This window comes from Chrysochloris asiatica, unplaced genomic scaffold (assembly GCF_000296735.1).
Source record: "Chrysochloris asiatica unplaced genomic scaffold, ChrAsi1.0 scaffold00049, whole genome shotgun sequence".
NCBI classification, from domain to species: domain Eukaryota; kingdom Metazoa; phylum Chordata; class Mammalia; order Afrosoricida; family Chrysochloridae; genus Chrysochloris; species Chrysochloris asiatica.
In genome coordinates this window covers 8,111,911-8,134,521 of record NW_006408567.1, presented here as the reverse complement: position 1 = coordinate 8,134,521, position 22,611 = coordinate 8,111,911, and the positions used below count along the sequence as shown (strand labels likewise).

At 42.2% G+C, this 22,611-nt stretch overlaps 1 protein-coding gene across 1 annotated transcript in view; it reads right to left on the bottom strand.

Moving 5' to 3' along the window:
* Positions 1-18,561, bottom strand: part of LOC102831598 (hormonally up-regulated neu tumor-associated kinase-like) — a 197,372-nt gene extending 178,811 nt beyond the window's left edge. The window contains exon 1 of the mRNA XM_006862597.1: positions 18,507-18,561. Within this exon, the coding sequence (XP_006862659.1) occupies positions 18,507-18,561 (55 nt within the window). The remainder of the gene's footprint in view (positions 1-18,506) is intronic.
* Between the last annotated feature and the right edge of the window lie 4,050 nt (positions 18,562-22,611).

The window sequence follows — 22,611 nt, the reverse complement described above, 5'->3', positions numbered from 1 at the left end:
TAGTCAATAAAGCACAGGTAAACATCTTTCTGGTATTCTCTGCTTTCAGCCAAGATCCATCGGACATCAGCAAAGATATCCCTCATTCCACGGCCTCTTCTGAATCCGGCTTGAACCTCTAGAAGACCTCTGTCAATGTATGATTGTAGCCGTTTCTGTATTACCTTTAGTAAAACTTCACTCACATGGGATATCATTGAAGAGTCTCTACTAATTGCCTAAATTAATTTTGTAGGCTTATCCTCCTCTCTGGACACCAACTTTTAGCTATTTTTTTGTTTTTTGTTTTAATCTAGGATTGGGCTTTCCCACCTTTGCACTTTTGACCCCGCAATATCCAACCTCCCCTTATCTCTGTCACTGGCCCATATCCATCTAGTAGAGATGCTTCATTTCCTATCAATCCCTTCTCAAGAAACTGATCCTCCTCCATTCTCTCTTAATTCATACTCACACTTCACATTCTTCATGTATCCTGTATTATCTATGATGAATGTCTTCTTCTCTTTTAGACTCACTGATAGCAAGGACCGTGTCTAATTTTATCTTTCTTTATTCTACAGTGCCCAGCACAGTGTCTGTAATTATTCAAGAAACATTTGTTGGGTAAATGAATGAAAGTAATTGTTTAGTGATACTCTTGTTGTTGTTAAGTGCCATCAAATTAGTTCTGACTTATAGCGACCCTATATAGGATTTCCTAGGAGAGACTGGTGGGCTTGAACCACCGACCTTGTGGTTGGCAGTCAAGTGCTTATCCTTTAATGTTACAGCAGGACTTGTGCCTAACAGTAATACCCTATCTATCTTAAGGGAGGACATGTCTAACCACATTCTAAGGGCGTTCTAAGTTACACGGTTGGCTGTCTTTGAGGTCAGCAAATGTAATAATTTGTCTTGTCAAGAGATGGGCCCTTGTCTAACTTGGATGAGTTAACCCCGTAAAAAGCATTCCCTATCACAGTGGGCTAGAAAGCCAGCTTTCTCATTTGACTGTCGTCCCAGCTGCTTCCTTTCTTGCCTTGTTCTACCCCTTCTCCTCTCTCCATATGGCTGGGAGACTGTCTATGTGCTCCACAGAACACCAGCAAGAAGGCCCAGCTGGAAGCAGTCAAAGACAATTAGAAGTAATCAGACTGGCACAGCCAGGAAATGAGAGCTGGCTAGAGGGGATGAGGCTGGCAGAATCTGACTGGTAACTGGACAAGGAGCTCCTGACTTAAAGGACAGATAGCAGAGATGAGCCCTGGTGTGGTGCTGTAGGACAAGCACTGGACTACTAACCACAAGGTCAGAGATTCAAAGCACCAGCTGCTCCTCAAAAACTCTATGTGTGGTTGCTATGAGTCAGAACCATCTTAACAGCATTTGACAACAACAATAGAGATGAGCAGGCAGGAATAAACTTTAGCTAAAAGATGCTTTGTCAAGTCTCCTCCTAACAAAAACCAAAGAAGATGTTGTCAAGTGGATTCACGGTGCCCCATGGGTGTCAGGGTAAAACTGCCCTCCAGAGAAAATTCAATTGCTGTGATCTTTCAGAGGCACAGTAAAACTTGTGAAAACCAGAATCTGTATAAAGCAGAAACATGTCCAAAAACAGTGACAGAAAAGTGGTAACACTGTACCCTTTCAAAGGTGGAAAGCTTACAAAAATCTGAAAAAATAAGGCAGTCTCATCAAGTTCTGTCTCAAGGAGCTCTGGGAGTGTAGTGGTTACAAGTCAGGCTGCTAACCTCAAGATCAGCAGTTCGAAGCTAACAGCTGTTCTGCGGGAGAAAGGTGAGGCTTTCTGCTCCCGTAAAGATTCACAGCCTCAGAAACCCTATGAGTTGGAACCAACTCCACAGCATATAACTACCACCACCACCATCAAGCTCTGGCTCTCCCAAACCTTTCTTCCAAAGCAACTGTGGGTGGATTCAAACCAATAGCCTTTCAAGTGAGTAGCTGACTGCTTAATCATTAAAAATAACAGAGACGGAACTTGAACCCATGTCTCCAGAATTCACATCCACCATTATTCTTTACATAATATCTATCTGGTATATGTGCACAATGCAAAAAGTCTGAAGAAGGAAGGATGTCTCAGTCATGGTGACCAGGATGCAGCCTAGATTGTGCTGATGATGAGCAGACTGCAAGGGAGTACTGGTGCCAGTTGCCATCGAGTAGATTCCAACTCATAGGGAGGTCATGTGTGTCAGAGTAGAACTGGGCTCCGTAGGGTTCTGGGCAGCTGGTTTTCTGGAAGTAGAGTACAAAGACTTTCTTCCAAGGTGCCTCTGAACAGACCAGAATCACCAACCTTTCCATTACCAGCAACCATTTCACCACAATGGAACCCCATAATGGAGTATCTCCCTAAAAATTATTTGGGATCCATCATCACCTCTCTGTGCCTCAGGGGTTTTTTTTATCTATAAAACAGTGATAATAAGAAATTTTTGTTGTTGTTGTTGTTAAGTGCCGTCAAGTTGGTTCCCACATGTAGCGACCCTGAATAGGATTTCCAAGTTGTGGCTGGTGAATTTGAACTTCCAGCCTTGTGGTTCAAACCAACCTTTCGGTCCAGTGCTTTATCCCACAGTGGCATACCAGGACTCTATTAAGAAATTATGTGGATTAAATATGATATGCATGTGTCCCAGTACCTAGGTCCTCTCACTCAGGACTCCATTCTATAGGTGTTGTTGCTGTTGTTGTTAGGTGCCATTGAGACAGTTATGATTCATAACAACCCTATGAGCAACAGAACAAAACATTCTCCGGTCCTGCCAATCATCATAATTGTTGTTATGTTTGAGCCCATTGCCATTGCCACTGTGTCAATCCATCTCCTTGAGGGTCTTCCTCTTTTTTCCGTTGACCCTCCATTTTACTAAGCATGATGTCCTTCTCAAGGGACTGGTCCCTCCTGTTAACACGTCTGAAGTGACTTGAAAGATGAAGTCTGGCCATCCCGCCTTCTAAGGAACACTCTGGCTATACTTCTTCCAACATAGATTTGTTTATTCTTCTGGCAGTCCATGGTACTTTTAATATTTTTCTCCAACATCATAGTTCAAATGCATTGACTCATCTGTGGTCTGCCTTATTCATTGTCCAACTTTCACATGCATGTGGAGGAATTGAAAATTGGCTTGGGTCAGGCACACCTTAGTCCTAAAACTCATGTTTGTTCTTTAACAAAAAAGAGGTATTTTGCAGAAGGTTTGTCTGATGCAATACATCATTTGATTTCTTGACTCCTGCTTCCAGGAGTGTTGATTGTGGATCCAAGCAAAATGAAGTCTTCGACAACTTCAGTCTTTTCTCCATTTATCATGATGTTATTTACTGGTCCAGTGGTGAGGACTTTTGTTTTCTTTACATTGAGGTACAACCCATACTGAAGGCTGTAGGTGATGCAACCTTGTTTGCTTGAAGAGAATTTATAATACATGATGAAGATCAAAGACTAAAGCCTCTATAGAAGTGTTGTTGTTAATTTCCATCAAGCCAGTTCTGAATCATAGCAACCCTGTATAGAGTTTCCTAGGAGTGACTGCTGGGCTTGAACCACCAACCTTGAGGTTAGCAGTCTAGTGCCTGTACCACAGCACCATACGAGGACCATGTCATCCCCAATACTTCTCTGAACCTCTTGTCATTGTATATATTTCTCATTTGAAAGTGGTTTATATTACATCAACAACGTCATCCTGTGGCCTATAAGATCCTACAGGAACTGGACCCTATTTCTGGCTCATATCCATCTCCTCACCCCATTTCTCCTCTGCCCTCCTCTCCTCTTGACTCCCCTCCAGACACACTGGCCTCCATCCTGCGCCTCACACTTGCCAAACCTACTCCTGCCAAATGCTCTTTATACTTTCTTTTCCCTGAAATAGCTTTCTCCCAAATATCTAAGAGCTGGCTTCATCACCATTCAAGTCTTTGAGCCAATGTTTCCTTCTTTGTTGACTCTTCCTCTGACCTCTTCATTTAAAACATAAACTTGCCCAGGCTACACCATTTCCCCAATTCCTATATCCCCTGTCATGCTTTGTATTTCTTCATATGACTTACTATCACCTGACACATTATATATTTTATTTATTTAGTTTATCTCTTGGCTGCCTCCCTAACTAGAATTCAGACTCTATGAGGGCTGGAGTTTTGAAAGAGTCCTGGTCACACTGTAGAATAAGCACTGGACTACTAACCACAAGGTCGGTGATTCAAACCCACCAGCCAGTCCAAGAGAGAGAAAGACAAAGATTTATAGCTTCAGAAACCCTCTACAGGATTGGTATGAGTTGGAATCAATTTAATGGCAGTAGGTTCTGTGTGTGGAGAGGCTGGCCCAGAGGAAATACTCAGTACAAATGGAGGTGGCTGGATGGTGCATCCCACTACTAACTTCAAGGTTAGTAGTTAGAACCCACCCAGTAGTGCCACAGAAGAAAAGCCTGGTGACCTACTTGTGTAAATATTACAGCCAAGAAAACCTTATGGAACAATTCTACTCTGTCACACATGGGGTCACCATGAGTTGGAATTCCCTCCTTGGCAACGGGGGTGTGGAGGGAAATCCATATTCATACCATAAAGATTACGCTGTATGGGAAGCTCCACATTTGTATTATGGCAGGAAGGGGAAGGTGGTTATTAACATTAAAGCTTGAGATTTACGGCCCCTGGCTGGCTATTAATGCCTGTCCATTTCTTTCAGCTTAGTCAGCTCCACAAAGGGAGCACACACAATGGGCACATCTAAAATGTGGCCAGTTGATGCAGTGAGGGAAAGGGCACTCCATAATTGTGGCCAGTTGCCAATCATAATTGACAATCACAGGCGCCAATTGCAGAACAGGGCACTTAAACAGGCTGGCTGCAGAAGCTAACTCTGTACAGCCAGATGGATTTAGCCAGACAAAAGGAGGCAAGCGCCCCCTGCTGGTTGACTCTGTTCAACCTAAAGTTGTAGTTAAGTGCTGTTGAGTAGGTTCAGACTCATATTGATCCTGTACAGGGGTTTCCAAGGAGCTGCTGGTAGATTTGAACCACTGACTTTTTGGTTAGCAGTCCAGTGTTTACCTTGTTGTTGTTGTTAAGTGCCATCGAGTCGGTTCCGACCCATAGCAACCCTGAACAGGGTTTCCGAGGCTGTAAATCTTTACAGGAGCAGAAAGCCTCGTCTTTCTCCGCAGAGCGGCTGGTAGTTTCGAACTGCTGACCTTGAGGTTCGCAGCCCTATTCGTAACCACTACGCTACCAGAGCTCCTTACCCTGCTTACCCTATAGCTCCATTAAATTAGGCCTTTGGTGTAGCTTTCCCATGCCTTCTATCTCTGCTCATGTTTGATCCCGAATGTACCACTTCTACATTGCAGTGCATTGCCACTGAGCTCACCCAACCTTATAATCTGAAGTGTTTTATAGAATCAAATGGGTAGTACTAGAGTTATGGCCACGTGGTACCCCATGCCCAGATGTTCCATCTACCACAAAGTACAGCCGCATACCAGGAACTCGTTTTGAAAAGTATGAATTCTCCACAGTAGAACACTAGGCATCTGCTTTATGATTGTTCCACTGGCACTTACTGTAAATGGCACATGGTGGTGGTCTTTTCCCACCACTGATCTCTCTAGTCTGCTGGGTCATAGTGCCCAAGGCGGCTTGCACTGCAGCCTAGGTCTACTCAAGTCCTTCCTGTGGGCTTTACATATAATTGGCAGGCTTTGGTGTAACTCACTCTGTAGGAGTCAGAAGAGTACAGTCAGGCATAGAATATGCTGCCTTTATGACCTTTCTAAAGTATTGAAGAGCAAAGATGTCACCTTGAGGACTAAGGTGTGCCTGACCCAAGCCATGGTATTTCAATAACCTCATATGCATGTGAAAGCTGGACAGTGAATAAGGAAGACCATAAAAGAAATGATGCTTTTGAATTATGGTGTTGGAGGAGAAAATAGAAAGTGCCATGACCTGCCAAAAGAACCAACAGATCTGTGTTGGAAGAAGTGCAGCCAGAGTGCTCCTTGGAGGCCAGGATGGCCAAACTTCGTCTCTCATACTTCAGACATATTGTCAGAAGGGAACAGTCGCTGGAGAAGGATATCATGTTTGGTAAAGTGGAGGGTCAGAGAAAAAGAGGAAGACTCCCAGTGAGATGGATTGGTAAAGTGGCAGCATCAATGGGCTCCAGTGTGGCAACAACTGTGAGGTTGGCCCAGGATTGGGCAGTGTTTTGTTCTGTTGTACATAGGGTCACTATGAGTCAGTACCAACTCGATGGCACCTAGTAACAAACAACAATAAACTCCATGCCTGGCAGCACTTTTCTGGTGTGATGCTGTAGAGTAAGCACTGGACTGCTAACCAAAAGGTCAGTGCTTCAAACCCACCAGCCGCTCCATGGAAACCATGGTTGCTATGAGTTGGAACCAATTCTATGGCACTTAACAATAATAACAACAAAAATCACAGACCCTACTAGCGTTGTGCTTCCTGGTGAGAGGTGCGGAATGCAATCATTTGTCCTTTTCTGTGGCGGGAATGTCCCAGAATATTTAGATCACTAAATAAATTCCTGAAACTGATGTGATAGGTTTCTGAATCATCTTTAGGTTTGTCTCCCACCATCTGGATCCCTTGTGTCTTAACAGGGCCTTCAGAACACTTGCTGCTGCTTGCTCATCCAGTTTGATTGGCATGGGGCATGGATATAGTGGACCGGGATGATGTTGTGTGGGACAACCAGCTGGTCCAGTCCTCTTGAGACTACATATAACAAAGAGCAAAAGAGTTAATATGGCCCTGAAAGAAGACTGTTCTAAACGAATGCCAATTCTCTCTTTTTCCTCCTTTCTGATAGTGATGGAAACCAACATATTCACCAGATGAATGACCACATATCCTGTACGTAAGCTTGCTGTGGTACTGTTAGATAAGCACTGGACTGCTAACCAAAGGTAAATGGTTCAAACCATCAGCCACTCTTGGAAACCCTATGTAGGGTCAATATGAGTTGGAACTGACTCTGACACTTAACAACAACAACAATCTGTTTTCGTTTTCTAAACAATGCTGCTATTGGGGGCTACATCGGGATGACTTTACACTTTGCAGAGAGTCACTGTCATCCTCCAGGATCCAGTGCTTTTTGCAGGGACTAGACTGGACTCCTGGTGTGGCACTGTAGGATATGCACTGGACTCTAGGTCAATTTGAACTGCAAGGTCAGTGGTTCAAACTCACCAGCTACTCCTTGAAACCCTATACAGGGTCACAATGAGTCAGAACTGACTTGATGGCACTTAACAACAATGTCTGTTGAATTAAGTGGAGAAATGTTGGAGACCATTATGCCTGTATCTGGTAAATCCTCAAGGGGGCACTAATCTCTGGCACTCTTCTTTGGTTGCACAATTGTCTGTGAGTTTGGGGGTTTTCTACTTGGTCTTCTGCACTATAATAACTCATACCGCAATGGTCACAAACCCATGCAAGGTTTGTGGCAGATACCAAATATATCCATTCTAATTGTACATTTGGAAACTAAGGGAATAACCACCACATCATCTATACTCCAGTAACCCCACTGTGAGCTTAAACATGGTCAATATCTGCCCCCGCCTTTTTTTTTTTAACCTTATCTTATATGCCTCCGCTCTTACAAGTGTTCATGATAATGCTTTAGGTCTCTGTGCATCAACTCAGACTAAACAGCACGTGGGTATCCTCCTGTATTCGTTATCTATTACTGTGTAACAAATTATTTTCACATTTATTGTTGTTAGGTGCTGTCGAGTTGGTTCCAACTCACAGTGACCTTACGCACATCAAAACGAAACACTGGCCAGTCCTGAGCCATCCTCACAATTGTTGCCAAATTTGAGGCCCTTACTGCTGCCACTGTATCACTCTATCTCATTGGGGGTCTTCCTCTTTTTCACTGATCCTCCAGTTTACCAAGAATGACATCCTTCTCTCATGACTGATCCCTCCTGATAATATGTCCAAAGTATGAGAGATGAAGTTTGACCATCATGTCTTCTAAGGAGCATTTTGGCTGTACTTATTCCAGCACAGATTTGTTCTTCTAGCAGTCCATGGTACTTTTTATATTCTTCTGCAGCACCATAACTTAAATGCATCAATTCTTCTACAATCTTCTTTATTTATTGTCTAATATTATACTCCTGTAAAGATTTACAGCCTCGGAAACCCTGTACAGGGTTGCTATGAGTTAGTACCAACTTTACGGCACACAACCACCACCACCAATATTTACATGTATATGAGGTTTAGTCCTCAAACTGACATCTTTGCTCCTGAACACTTTAAAGAGGTCTTGGGCAGCAAATATACCTGAGGCAATAGACTGTTGCTTGACTGTTGCTTCCATGAGTATTGATAGTGGAGTCAAGCAAAATGAAGTCTTTGACAACTTCGATCATTTCTCCATTTATCACAGTGTTATCAATTGGTCCAGTGGTGAGGATTTTTGTTTTCTATACATTGAGATGCAATCCATACTGAAGGCTGTGGTCTTTGAACTTCATCAGTAAGTATTTTAAGTGCTCTTCACTTTCACACTTTTTGTATCATCTGCATAACAGGTTGTTGATGAGTCTTCCTCCAATCCTGGTCCACATTTTTCTTCATATAATTCAATTTTTCAAATTATTTGCTCAGTGTACAGATTGAATAAGTATGGTGAAATAATACAACCCTGGAACACACCTTCTCTAATTTTAAACCATTCAGTGTCTCCTTGTTCTGTTTGAATGACTGCATCTTGGTCTATGTACAAGTACAACAGTATACATTTATTAGCCCACAGAATTTCTCTGAGTCAGGAATTTGGGGGTGATATCAAGGGTGGTTCTGGCTCAGCATCTCTTGTTGGGAGCGATTTGAACTGAAGGTCTCAGGCTTGGGGGCAGTTTAACAGAAGGATTACAACTAAACAGTTGTGATCCAGAAAATCGAGCTGCTCCCAGGTCAGGCTGCCCCCTGAGGAAATTGCAAAGCCTGCCTCAGGGTACAAGGAATTTGCAAAGTCTTTTCTTGTACACAGCCATGACCTTCAGTTCAAGTCTGCAAAAACATCTCACTGCCCCATCTCTGTTTCCCTAGTAACTACATTCTTCTTATAAAGTCCCACTTACTGCTTGCATCTATACACCAAAAGTTTTTTGCAATCTTTTCCCTGCCCCCAGCTCTCTCCTTTGATTTGTGTATATAATAAACATGCTGAACATAGGTTGGAGCCACAATATCTCCATCAGAGTGCTGTGTCCCACCTGATCTCAATTTTACTATTTTCACTTTGTGTCTTGTGTCTTCCTTTTTTTCTAATCTCCCATCACCCTAACTCGGGTTTAATCTCTCCATGCAGGTAGAGGAGTATAGCCACTTATTGGATGGGATAGTCTCTCATGATGCTGTAGTTAAAAAGTTAGCTGGGGCTCTTTCCCTCAGCCTCAGATCAGACCGTGCTGCAGTTTTTTCGCTCAGCCATGGCCAAGATCAAGACACTGGATGGACCTTTGCAGCAAGAAGGAGGATCTACTGAAACAGCTGGAAGACCTGAAGGTGGAGTTGTCCCAGCTGCACATCGCCAAAGTGACTAGTGGTGTGGCGTCCAAGCTTTCTAAAATCTGAGTTGTCTGCAAAACCATTGCCCGGGTTCTAAGTGTCATCAACCAGACTCAGAAAGAGAACCTCAGGAAGTTCTGCAAGGGCAAGAAGTACAAACCACGGGATCTGCAGCCCAAGAAAACGCATGCTATGCACCACAGACTCGACAAGCCCGAGGAGAACCTGAAGACCAAGAAACAGCAGCGGAAGGAGAGGCTGTAACCACTGAGGAAGTATGCAGTCAAGGCCTGAGCATCTTACATCCATAAACACAAACTGGCTGGCACATTTAAAGAAAGAAAAAAGTTTGCTGGGACAACAGTTAACAGAATTTTCTATTGAAGCTAGGAGATCCAAGAAGCATGGCTGGGAAATTTGTGATGACTGGGCAGGAGGCCTTGGTTCTTTGTCATAAGGATCCAATGTCCTCATGACATGGCAGTTGGCTTTCCCCAAGAGAGGCATAACGGCTGTAAGGCTCAGCATTGGAAGTCACACTTCATCATCTCCACAATACCATCTTGGTTATACAGGTCAGACCTATCATTATGGAGGGGCTTGTGCTTGAAGTCCAGTAGGTGAGAATCACTGGAGCCCATCTCAGAGGCTGGCTATACCTTCTCTCTTCTTGTTTCTGGTTACTTAAGTAGCCATAGATCCCTTAGGGAAAGGATTGGGTGGATCATTACATATATTCTTACCATGGTGCAACAAGATCCTTTCTGCTGAAATCCCAACAGTTCCTTCAGTCAGAGGGTCCCAGTTTGGAAAACTGGCTCAAGAAACAGGGCACAGGATTATAATATGTTTATTGGGACAGCTGCCCTCAGCCTCCTGATCATCCATTCTTGATTTCCACTGGCTGCATAAATTAAATAATATCCTTATTGTCTTCCCATCTCTTTTGGTGCTGGGACATCACAACTTTAAACATCTCCATAGCTCTCTGCAGGTGAACCCCCTCTGGTTGCCACTCCACTGCTGGTGCTTGTTATGACCTGAATTGTTTCTCTCCCAAAGATACATGAGTACTGAAGTCCTAATCCCTATACCTCTGATTGTGACCCTGTTTGGGGAAACTGGGTCTTAGTTTAAAGATGTTCCCAATTTAAGTTAATGAGGTCATTCTGGAGTATTGTGGGTCCTAAACCTATAAGACTGATGTCTTATAAAAGAGGAGAACAGATTTGGAGGCAGGAAACACACCGAAGGAAGACAGCAGATGATCTGTCTACAAGCAAAGAAACACCATGAAATGCCTGGGGCTACCAGAAACTGAGAGACAAGGAAGAATCTTCCTCTAGAGCAGACAGAGAGACCATAATCCTACCAATAGCCTGAATTTGGAACTATGAGAAAATTAACTTCTGTCCTTTAAAGCTACCCACTTTGTGGTATTTTGTTATGGCAGCCCTACCAATTGAAAACAACGCTCATTAGAATTATTCTGCCCATCTGTCTTCTAATGACTGAGCACTGCCACCTGGCCTCTGTTGTTTCAGGCTCCCATCTTAGCACTGTTATCAGTGAGGTGCGTTCTGTGATGGCACTGCCAGCCAGGGAGAGCCACACTGAGCTGCTCAGTGATACTGGTATCCCTCCCACCAGCACACTTCTTCCTGCTCAGGAAAATGGGAGGTCCTCAGGAGTCATGCTGTGGCACTGTAGGATAAGCACTGGACCACAAGGTCAGTTTGAACTGCAGGATCAGCAGTTCAAATCCACCAGCCACTCCTCGGAAACCATATACAGGGTCTCTATGAGTTGAACCAACTCGACCACCCTAAACAACAAAAACAGCAACAGCAGTACCTTTGGAGTCCTAGTGTGGTGCTGTAGGATAAACACTGGACTGCTAATCTCAAGGTCGGAAGTTCAAAACCATCAGCCACTCCTAGAAAACCCTGGACAGAGTCGCTATGAGTTGGAACCAACTCCATGGCACATAACAACAACGAAAGGACCTTTGAGCAAGACAGAATCTGAGAGGGGGGGTCTCCAACCCTACGCAGTTTATGCATGCTAGCTGTTGAGTTTTCTAAGGTTTTTTCCCACTATCTTCATGACTGTTATGGAATTTCTGCTTCTCTGGGTATGGCCATGATTTTATCAAGGGCATCTTATAGTGTTAACACACTGTCTCCAGAGGTTCTTGTCAGCATGTTAGGATATAGGTAGCTGTAAGGTTTGTTGTTGTTAGGTGCTAGTGTGTCGATTCTGACTCGTAGAAACTCCATGTGACAGTGTTGAACCGTCTCAGGGTTTTCTACGCTGCAGTCTTTATGGGAGCAGATCATCAGATCTTCCTCCTGTAGAGATACTGGATGAGCTTGTACCAACAACCATCCAGTTAGTAGTTGAGGACTTAACTGCTGGCACCACCATGATGCCATAGATATAGGCTAGTAGATATATATGTTATATCAATGGATTGGCACAGTGGCAGCAACAATGGGCTCAAACACAATGACTCAGAGGATGGCACAAGATGGGGCGTTGCTTTGTTCTGTTGTGCATAGGGTCACTATGAGTTGGAACCTAACAGCAACATCCTATATACCATTACAAAAACAGTTACCATCAGGCTGACTTCTATTCATGGTGACCCCATGTGTTTCAGAGTAGAACTGCACATAAGGGCTTTCATGACCGTGTCCTCTCAGAAGCAAATCACCAGGTCTCTCTTCAGAGAAGCCTCTGGATGGACTTGAACCACTGACCTTCTAATTAGTAGCTAAGCATATAATTGTTTGTACCACCCAGGGATTTTAACAATATCATACAGGGCTTAGAAAATATCCAGTATTCTAGAAGAGGACTCCCACCTGGATACGTTCTCCCTATCTAACTTTAGGAATCCTGGTGTGGCATTGTACGTTCAGCACTGGACTGCAAATCACAAGGTCGGTTCAAACTCACCAGCCGTTCCTCAGAAACCCTATACAGTGTGAATCAGAACCAATTAGATGGCACTTAACAAAAACAGCATCCAGATTCATGTCCCACTCTCCTAGACTTGCGAGTCCAGTCCCAGGCATTCTGTCATGGCTTCTGCCAGCACCCAGTGGTGATGTGCTGTGGCTCCTTCAGTATACAGGCCACTTCCTCTAAGCCAGCCCAGCCCTTCTCCAGCTGTGAAATGTTGTGATTTAACCTAGTTACTTGCCTGGTGGCCAAGAAGGGAGGAGGGGGCAGATCCTGAAGGGAACATTTATCATCTTGTGAGATGAGGTCTCTGCCTCTGCTCCAAGTGAAGGGGAGTTGCTAGCCCTTAACAGGGAGACAAGACTACAATAATGAAGATAAGTGACTTGTGTTCACTTCGTGGCTCAGTAGTAGAATTCTTGTTTCCCATGCAGCAGACCAGGCTTGATTCCTGAACAATGCATCTCATGACCAGACACTAACCATCTGTCAGTGGAGGCTTACGTGTTGCTATGATGCCAAACGGGTTTCAGCTGAACTTTCCGAGCTAGCAAACTAGGAAGGAAGACTTGGAAATCTATTTCCCAAAATCAGTCATTAGCAGGAGACACAGGGAGGAATGTAAAATTTAAAGTAAATAGAGATAAAAGCTGTTAACTGATGGTACTTGGAGGGGATTGCAATCACTGTAATGAAGCCAAGTATCTGATTTGATGAATGTAAAAGTGATGATCTGTTCTGTGAACCTTCACTCCATTCACAATAAAAAGCTAAAAAGAAGAAAAAAACCCAAAACCAATGCCGTGGATCACAAATATCTAATCCACAAGGTGCAGGACTGGGCAACACTTCATCCCTTCATGCATAGGATTGATGGGGCTGTCCTGGGCTGGGAGTCAACTCCACAGCAGTTAACATAAACATCCCACAACCACTGCAACCAATTACCACAAACTGGTCATTTAAAACACATTTTTTCTCTCACAGTTCATAAGGCTTGTTGGTGTTGCTACTAGTGACCCTATGCACAACATAACAAAACACTACCTGGTCCTGTCCTGCACCAGCCTCACAATCACTGTTGTGTTTGAGCCCATTGTTGCTGCCATCGTGTCAACCCATCTTGTTAAGGGCCTTCCTCTTTTTCGCAAACCCTTCACTTTACCAAGCATGAATGTCCTTCTCCAAGGACTGGTTCCTGCTGATTATATGTCCAAAATATGTGAGATAAAGTCTGGTCATCCTGGCTTCTAAGGAGCATTCTGAATGTACTTCTTCCAACAGAGATTTATCCACTCTTATGGCAGTCCATGGGACTTACAATATTCTTCCCCAACATAATAGTTCAAATGCATCCATTCTTCTACGACCTTGCTTTTTCGTTATCTAACTTTCATATGCGTATGAGGTAATTGAAATTACTCTGGCTTGGGTCAGGCGCATCTTAGTCCTCAAATTGACATCTTTGCTCTTGAGCACTCTAATGAGATCTTTAGCAGCAGATTTGCCTAATGCATTATGTTATTTGATGGCTTGACGGCTGCTTCCATGAGCATTGATTGTGGATCCAAACAAATTGAAGTCTTTGACAACTTCAGGCTTTTCTCCATTTATTATGTTATTTATTGCTCCAGTTACATTAAGATGCAACCATACTGAAGGCTGTAATCTTTGAATTTCATCAGTAAGTATTTTAGGTTCTTTTCTATAAGGACACCAGTAACTGGAATTAGCATACAACCTCAGACATGTATAACCTCAACTGTATCTCCAAAGACCCTATTTCTAAATAATGTCACATTCTAGGAGAAAACTCCCAAACTCATCTGGGAGTTCTCTCCTAGAATGTTTTGGGTAGACATGAATTTGAAGGAAACACTATTCAATCCACTACATGAGTCCACCCAATTTCAAGATGGACATGAGAAATAAATATGGAAGACAAATTCTCTTTTGAGCTCAAAGGCAAAAGACTCAAAATACAAATCAATCTTAAAAGAGAATCATGAAGGGTATAAGTGCAGTTTAAATGCACACCAGCTAAGTGAGTCCATACTCATACCAAAATTAGTAATAAAAGATTTTAATGAGGTTGAATTTCCTGATGTGGTGCCGTGGGTTAGTGCACTGGACTGTAAAGTCAAGATTTGAACTGCAAGGTTGGTTGGTTCAAACTCACCAGCTGCTCATTGGAAAACCTATACAGGGTTGCTATGGGTCAGAACCAACTTGACAGCACACAACAACAATAATTTAATGGAGCCCTGGTGTGGTGCTATAGGATAAGCACTGGACTGCTAACTGCAAACTTGGTGGTTCAATCACTCCCAGCTGCTCCTTGGCAACCCTACACAGGGTCAGTATGGGTAGGAACTGACTTGACAGCACTTACAACAACACTTAATTAAAGTCAAAATTATAATGTTTGGATGATAGAGTACACATTAAAATGCAGCATACAATAAAACTTTGGAGACTGACCAAGATTGGGCATTCCATCTTCAAGAAAATGCCGAAGTTGCCAAGGACGAAAACCCAGACTCTGAGATAGAAACACATTTCATGTAAGTATTCCCAGAGGAATCACTGGACATTTCTGTCATTTAATCCTCAGGGGGAAAAATTAAACATGGGAAAGCGTGTTATTTGTGAATTGAGATAGTACAATATTTCATTTTTTCAACTTACTTATATAACTAGGAGCCTCTGGACTCTCTGGCATTCTACTTTAGATTTTGGGTACCCCAGAAATGTTTTACAGAATTTCTGTGAACTCTGTACAAGATCAGAGAACTGAGATGTGGACCTGAGTCTTTATCCAGGGACTATGGAAACAGTTGTAATTGTTCACAGGTGGAAGAAGAGAGACAGGCTGGGTTTCAGACCCCTGATACTGAGATGCAATGTCTCATGGCACCATGAGTAATGAGGATCACCCATCATGAGCAAGGATTGTCTTAGTTTCTTAGAGCTACTATAACAGAATCACCATAGTAGGTATCTTTAAAAAAACAGAAATTTGTTTTCTCATAGTTTTGGGATCTAAAAGTCCAAATCAGGGTCTGCGGTATGGTGATTCCTTCTGCAAGCTTCTCTCCCAGTTTCTGGGGTCTGAGTTTACCTGCATAGGGTCTTCACATATCACACGTCTCTGTGTCTATTCTGGTCTTTTAATAACTCAAAAGCGATTAGGTTTAGAACCCACTATGCTGGTTTGATCTTAACTGATCACATTATGGCAAGCGATTACATTACCTTGTTGTTAAATGCCACAGAGTTGGTTCCAACTAATAGCCACCCTGTGTAGCATAGTGGTTACGAATCAGGCTACGAACCTTAAGGTCAGCAGTTCGAAACTACCAGCCGCTCCACGGGAAAAAGATGAGGCTTTCTGCTCCCGTAAAGATTTACAGCCTTGGAAACCCTGTACAGGGTCGCGATGGGTTGGAACCGACTCGGCGGCACTTAACAACAACAATATAGGCTTTCCAAGGAGGGACTGGTGAATTTGAACCCCAAACCTTACTATTCAAACCAGCATCGCAATCAAATCCTTTTCCTATAGCACCACAACATTCATTACCTTAGATTACATTAAACCAATAAAACAAATTCATTGTTAAGTCAATTCATACTCATGACAACTCCATGTGTGTCAATTCATACTCATGACAACTCCATGTGTGTCCAAGTAGACCTGCATTTCATGGAGGTTTCCACAACTGTAATCTTTATGGGAGTAGATAGCAAGCCTTTCTTTTTTGGTACCTTGGGGTGGGTTTGAACTTCTAACCTTTAGATTAGCACCACCCAGGGGCCTTCACATTACATTAGATTTAAGGCCATTACATTATATTTACATTGCAGGCATTACATTACATCACATCACATCACATCACATCACATCACATCACATCACATCACATCACATCACATCACATCATGTTACATTGAGGGAGGTAATTTGCTCTCCCAAAAATGAACTGATTTTAGTACACATAACTATTCCATAATAACACTTAAACTAGTGTTTGGTCAGGTACCTGGGGACCATAGCCTAGCTGAGTTGACACATAAAATTGACTGCCACAGGGTCAATTTATTTCCTAAAGGAATTTTGTGTCTCATAAAAATTAAGGACAGTAGCCAAGATACTTCTAATTGTCCTCCAGAGCCTAGAATACCCAGAAACAAGCTACCTTACAGGTGTGTAATCCTTGAATGATTCAAGTTACAAAGTTCTAGAAGATATAAAGTGATATATAGATCTTGATATAACATAAATTTGCTTGGCCTATTGTTGTTGTTAGGTGCCATTGAGTCAGTACTGACTCACAGCGACCCAATGCACAGCAGAATGAAACATTGCCCCAATCCTGGGCCAACTGCACAATTGTTGCCACGCTTGAGCCCATTGATGCTGCCACTTTACCAATCCATTGCGCTGAGGGTCTTCCTCTTTTTCTCTGACCCTCCACTTTCCAAACATGGTATCCTTCTCCAAAGACTGGTCCCTTCTGACAATATGTCTGAAGTATGAGGGACGAAGTTTGGCCATCTTGACCTCCAAGGAGCACTCTGGCTGCACTTCTTCCAACACAGATCTGTTGGTTCTTTTGGCAGCCCATGGCACTTTCAATTGTCTCCTCCAATAACTCAAAAGCATCGATTCTTCTACTTATTCACTGGCCTAATTGGGGCGGGGGGGTGGGGGGAACTGTTGCCTGAATCTACTAAATGATCTTTAATCTCAACTTTTAATTTCACATCTGAAAATGTTTAAATCTTATTTTGAAGTTAAAAGGGTCTTAAATCATTACTTACTTTATCTTTTTCTGTAGGGTAAGCAAATACTGCTAACTGTAAGGTCGGTAGTTTGAACTTACCTTCTGCTTCTCTGGAAAAATATGAGGCTTTCTGCTCCCATAAAGATTTACAGCCTTAGAAGGGTTGTTAGGAGTTGGAATCTCCTCAATAGCAGTGGGTTTGTTTTGGGTTTATTCATTGTATACACCTCCATGTGCAAATTTGTATCTGCTCCTCAAAGGCCACAGAAGCAACCAGCATAAAGTACCAACATTCCTAATGCACTGGTAGGGAAAATAAAAAAGCAAACTTTGAACCCACAGCCATATCTTCTATGCAGGGTAAAGCTGTGACTGGAACTGTTTCAAAGAATTCCTCATTGCTCTGAAGTTCACTGAACAGACAGAGAAGAAGACACATTAAAAGAGCAAGAATTTGGAAAGACACAGTAGGAAACTCCTACTGAGCAAAGAGCTCATGACTGCTTGTTAGATATTTGGAACAGTAACAGTGACAATGTTACTGAAAGTGAGCACTGCTGCCAGATAGTAGTCTTCCACTGTTATATTACTGCCAAGAAAAATTACTACACGTCATTTGATTTTTGAATCCAAGAACACAGCACCTTTAGTACTTTACTCCACCCATACCATTGCTCTGGTAGCGTAGGGGTTACGAATCGGGCTGCGAACCTTAAGGTCAGCAGTTCGAAACTACCAGCTGCTCCGTGAGAGAAAGATGAGACTTTCTACTCCCGTAAAGATTTACACCCTCGGAAACCCTGTACAGGGTCGCTATGGATCGGAGCCGACTCGATGGCACTTAACAACAACAACAACATACTATTGCTCTAACGAAAACAAAAGTAGATACAGTGTCTTAGTTATCTAGTGCTACAATAAGCAAAGTGGGTGGCTTTAAAAAACAAAAATCTATTTTCTCAGAGCTCTAGAAGTTAAAGTCTAAGTAAATAATGGGCCATGGGAATGTCAGTGTCCATGATTCTGAGATCAGAAGAACTAGATGGTGCCCAGCTACCACAACCAAATGCTCTGAAAGGAATCACATTAGAAGGGCTATGGAAAGAGTGGGACAAAATGTGGGACAAAACTCAAAATCATAAAAAAGACCAGGATTACTGGTCATCTCGAGATTGGTGAAGCCCACAGACGATGATTTTCGGTCCCTTGTCATGTCTGAAACTGATCTCATCCTCAGGATCAATTTTCAGGTAAGCAATAGAAAGGTATATAGGGAGAACAACACTAGTGAGATTCCCACACCCTAGAATGGTCAACCATTCAAGATTAAAAGGGCAGCATTTCCCTCAGGACAAGGCTCAGAAGGATGGGGAAAGAAGGCAGAAACAGGAGACACAGGGAGGAAGAGGGATGAGTGATTGAGGGGGTTACAATCATTGAGATTGCATGAAGTGTATAATTTGATGAATGTAAAACTGATGATCTGCTCTGTAAACCTGCTATCAATTCACAATAAAAAGCTATTTTTAAAAAAAGTCTAACTCAGGGACTCAGCCATATTGATTCCTTTCCTGAATCTTTCTCCTAGTTCCTGGTGACAGCTGGCAATGATTGATATAAAACATCACTCATAAGGGATTAGGTTTAAGACTCACCCTACATTTGTTGTTGTTGGTAAGTGTCATCGAGTCAGTTCCAACCCACAGCGACCCTGTGTAGGCTTTCCGAGGAGCAGTGAAGTGGGTTTGAACTGCTGACCTTGTGGTTCCCAGTCTAGTGCTGATCCTACAGAACCACACCAGGAGTTTCCTACACTAGAATTACTTCATTAATATAACAAAATAAAACTCGATTCCTAAACAGCGTCATGTATACAGGTACAGGATTTAGGGTTTCAACATACATTTGGGGAGTGGGGAGGTTGGGGCACAATTCAATCCATATCAGATATGTAGATGTTTTCCTGGCCATATTCTTGATATTGTTGAAGTAGTTAGAAATCATACTGGAGAGACTAAATATGAAACAAACTGGGCATAAAAATACAATGAGCACTGTTTAAACAGAACTGAAAACAGGAATTTAGAGAGAGCTTGATTACACAATGATCATAAATTGCAAATGCGACTTTAATACTAACTTGTTTCTTTACTCTGCAACTTTAGTAAGACTGTGTAAATTAGATAATGCTTCAGGACAACGCCTATCAGCAATATAATTAAAGTTGGGCAAAAATGTAAGAGACAGGATGGTATCTATTAGTATTATCACATAATACAATTGGGTTCTAAGAGATGAAGCGCCATATCACCACCTTGAAATGAAAAACTTGGATTTTCTTTTTGTGTACATCTAAGGCTTGGGTTTTTTGTTAAAGCAACGTTGCAAGTCACGCCTCTCACTGTGCAATTTTCTTTGCTCCTTAGAAGTGAAATGAATTGGTTTGCAGTGGGATTCAATTACTAGGGACACATTTCATTTTCAAATCTGAACATTTTTGCAAAGATGTGATATTTTTAGAAAGCCTCCTGATATTTCTTTTTCAGAAGCACGTCCAATTCTATTGAAATATCAATGACAAAAAATCAAAAACCGCAAATGTAAATGTTTATAATAAAGCCATATATGGGTATGTTTTATTGTTTTAAAGAAAACAAAATAAATATAATTTAAGACAAGCAATAGAGATTGTGTTGAATATTTCATTTTTGTTTTATAGAAATGAGGAAATCCTATTGTGTGAATACTAAACATCTTGAGAATGTGCACATCTTTTGACCTAGCAATTTTATTTCTAGAAATACACCCTCAAAAGAATTGCTTGAAATGTGTGCAAAGATGTGCATTCAAATACATCCATTATAGCTTTACTTTAAATACGGGATAGCAAATAATAGCTTTTTGATAATACAGTAAAAAGGATAATACAGTAAAAAAAAAAAAAAATCTTTGCTGACTGACTAACAGAGTACATCCATCTTTAAGATATAACATGTTGTCATTAAGTGCCGTTGAGTCAGTTCTGGTTCATAGTGACCCTATATAGGGTTTCCTAGGAATAGCTGGTGATGTAAACTGCCCATCTTGTGGTTTACAGTCCAATGCTTATCCTGCAGCACCACACTAGAACTTCAAAGAGATAATATAGCTATATAGATACAGCAAATAATAGCAAATTACTGGGGGGAAATCTAATTGTCAAACAATACACCAAAAAACTAGTTGAAGTTGAGTCAACTTACTCAAGGTGACCACATGTGAGTCCAAGGAGCCCTGTGCTTCATACAGTTTCTAATGGTTGGTTTTTGGGTTTTGGTTTTGACTTTTTTATGAAAGTAGGCCACTTGGCCTTTCTTCCAAGGCACCTTGGGATGGACTCAAACCTTTTGGTTAGCAGCCAAATGTGTTAACTGTTGATACTACCCATGGACTCTCATCAAAGTAAAATAACTCCAAAAAACAGTACTTTACAGTTGTACTGCGATAGCAAAGAATATTTGTGGTCATGGAGAATATTATAATTCTCAAGGAAACATAGTATAATGGTATCTTTAAATAGTAAAGAGGTTTAATGGCACTGTGGTTAAGTGTTTGGTTGTTAACTCAAAGCTTTCCAGTTGGACTGTACCAGCAAGAACCTACCAATGATTTTGAGGGAGAAAGATATGGCAGACTGCTACCATAAAATTACCAAAAATCAAAACAAAAAACAACCTGTCGCCACTGCAGTGGTTCTATGAGAACAAAGTAGAATTGCCTCATGGGGTTTGCAAGACTGCAATTCTTCACAGAAGCAGACTTTCACATGGAGCTGCTGGTGTATGCAAGTCACTGACATGTCAGATAGCAGCCATGCACTCAAAAGCAGAGTGCCTCTGGGGCTCCCCAAAAAGACTGGTGGTGGTGGTAGTGGTTCTATGCCATCAAGTCAGTTCCAACTCATGATGATTGGTGATTGTGTGCCACCAAGTCAGTTCCGACTCATAGCGACCTATGATTACTGAGGCTGTAAATCTTTATGGAAGCAGAAAGCCACATCTTTCTTCCACAGAGAGACTAATAGATTTGAACTGCTGACCTTGCTGTTAGCAGCCCAACTCATAATCCACTATGCTACCAGGACTCCTTGTTCCAACTCATAGCAACCCCATGTAGGGTCTCTGAGGTTGTAAATCTTTACAGAAACAGAAAGCCTTATCTTTCTCCTGCAGAGTGGCTGGTAGATTAAATTCTTCATCTTGAAGTTAGAAGTCAACTCATAACCCACTGTGCTATCAGGGCTCCCCAAGGGAATCAGCTCAATGGCCAAAGGGCTTGGTTTGGAGTTTTTAATTTTGATTTGTTTTTTACTTGTAGAAGTAAGCACTGAGAGAGAGGCAGGGCTTGATGTTGGCTAGGGTGGAGGTGCAGTGAGGTTCTCCATCAGCAATACCACAGAGCAGACAACTTGGGAGAGACCAAATGTCAAGACCAAGCAGGGGAACAGATACACCACGGGAAAAAGCTGCAGGAACCTTGGAGCAAAGGTGGACAATACACTTTGCAGTTTTGCTTTGTTCTGATTTTCTTTTGTTTGGTATCTGTTCATTGGCCCCCCACTGTTTGTGCACTTCCATTCTGGTGACTAGTGGGGGTGCCTGAGCAAGTGGACCCCGCCCCCACCCACACCACTGGTGGGTTCTTCTGCCACACATACACACAGATACTCTCAGCCCAAAGCCGGCACTGAACTTTTAAAAAAAAAATACAGAAAAGCCAGAACAATGGGTATGGAGAGGGAAAGAGAGTTTAAAAAGAAAACAGGCTGAAATTTAAATTAAATCCTGAGGTACAGCATAACAGCCAACAGTGGCATCTTCAAATCTCTCAGGCAGCTTTGAAGGCAAGAAGCTGAAAGAGGACATTAAAGTCATACTCATATTAGGTGACAGATTTTTTTTTTCTTCTTCTCTCCCTCCTCTCCCTTTTCTGCGATTATAGATTACAATATCCAGTCTAGTTTTTTGTTGTTCGTGGTTTGTTTAGGGGTTTTTTTTTTTGCTGTTGCTGTTTTATGCTCCCCCTTCTACATTTGGGGGACTCTTTCTCTCCCTATATTACCCAAGAAGAGACAGCAACTGCTGTCATATAGTCAAGCAACAATCACACTCCATAAAACAAGAAAATCCAGGCAAGAACCAATACCAACTGCCATATACCAGGGAGGCAGACAACACCTGTGAAAGTTACTCTGAGTTAAGCAATAAGAAGAGTAAAAAGGGAA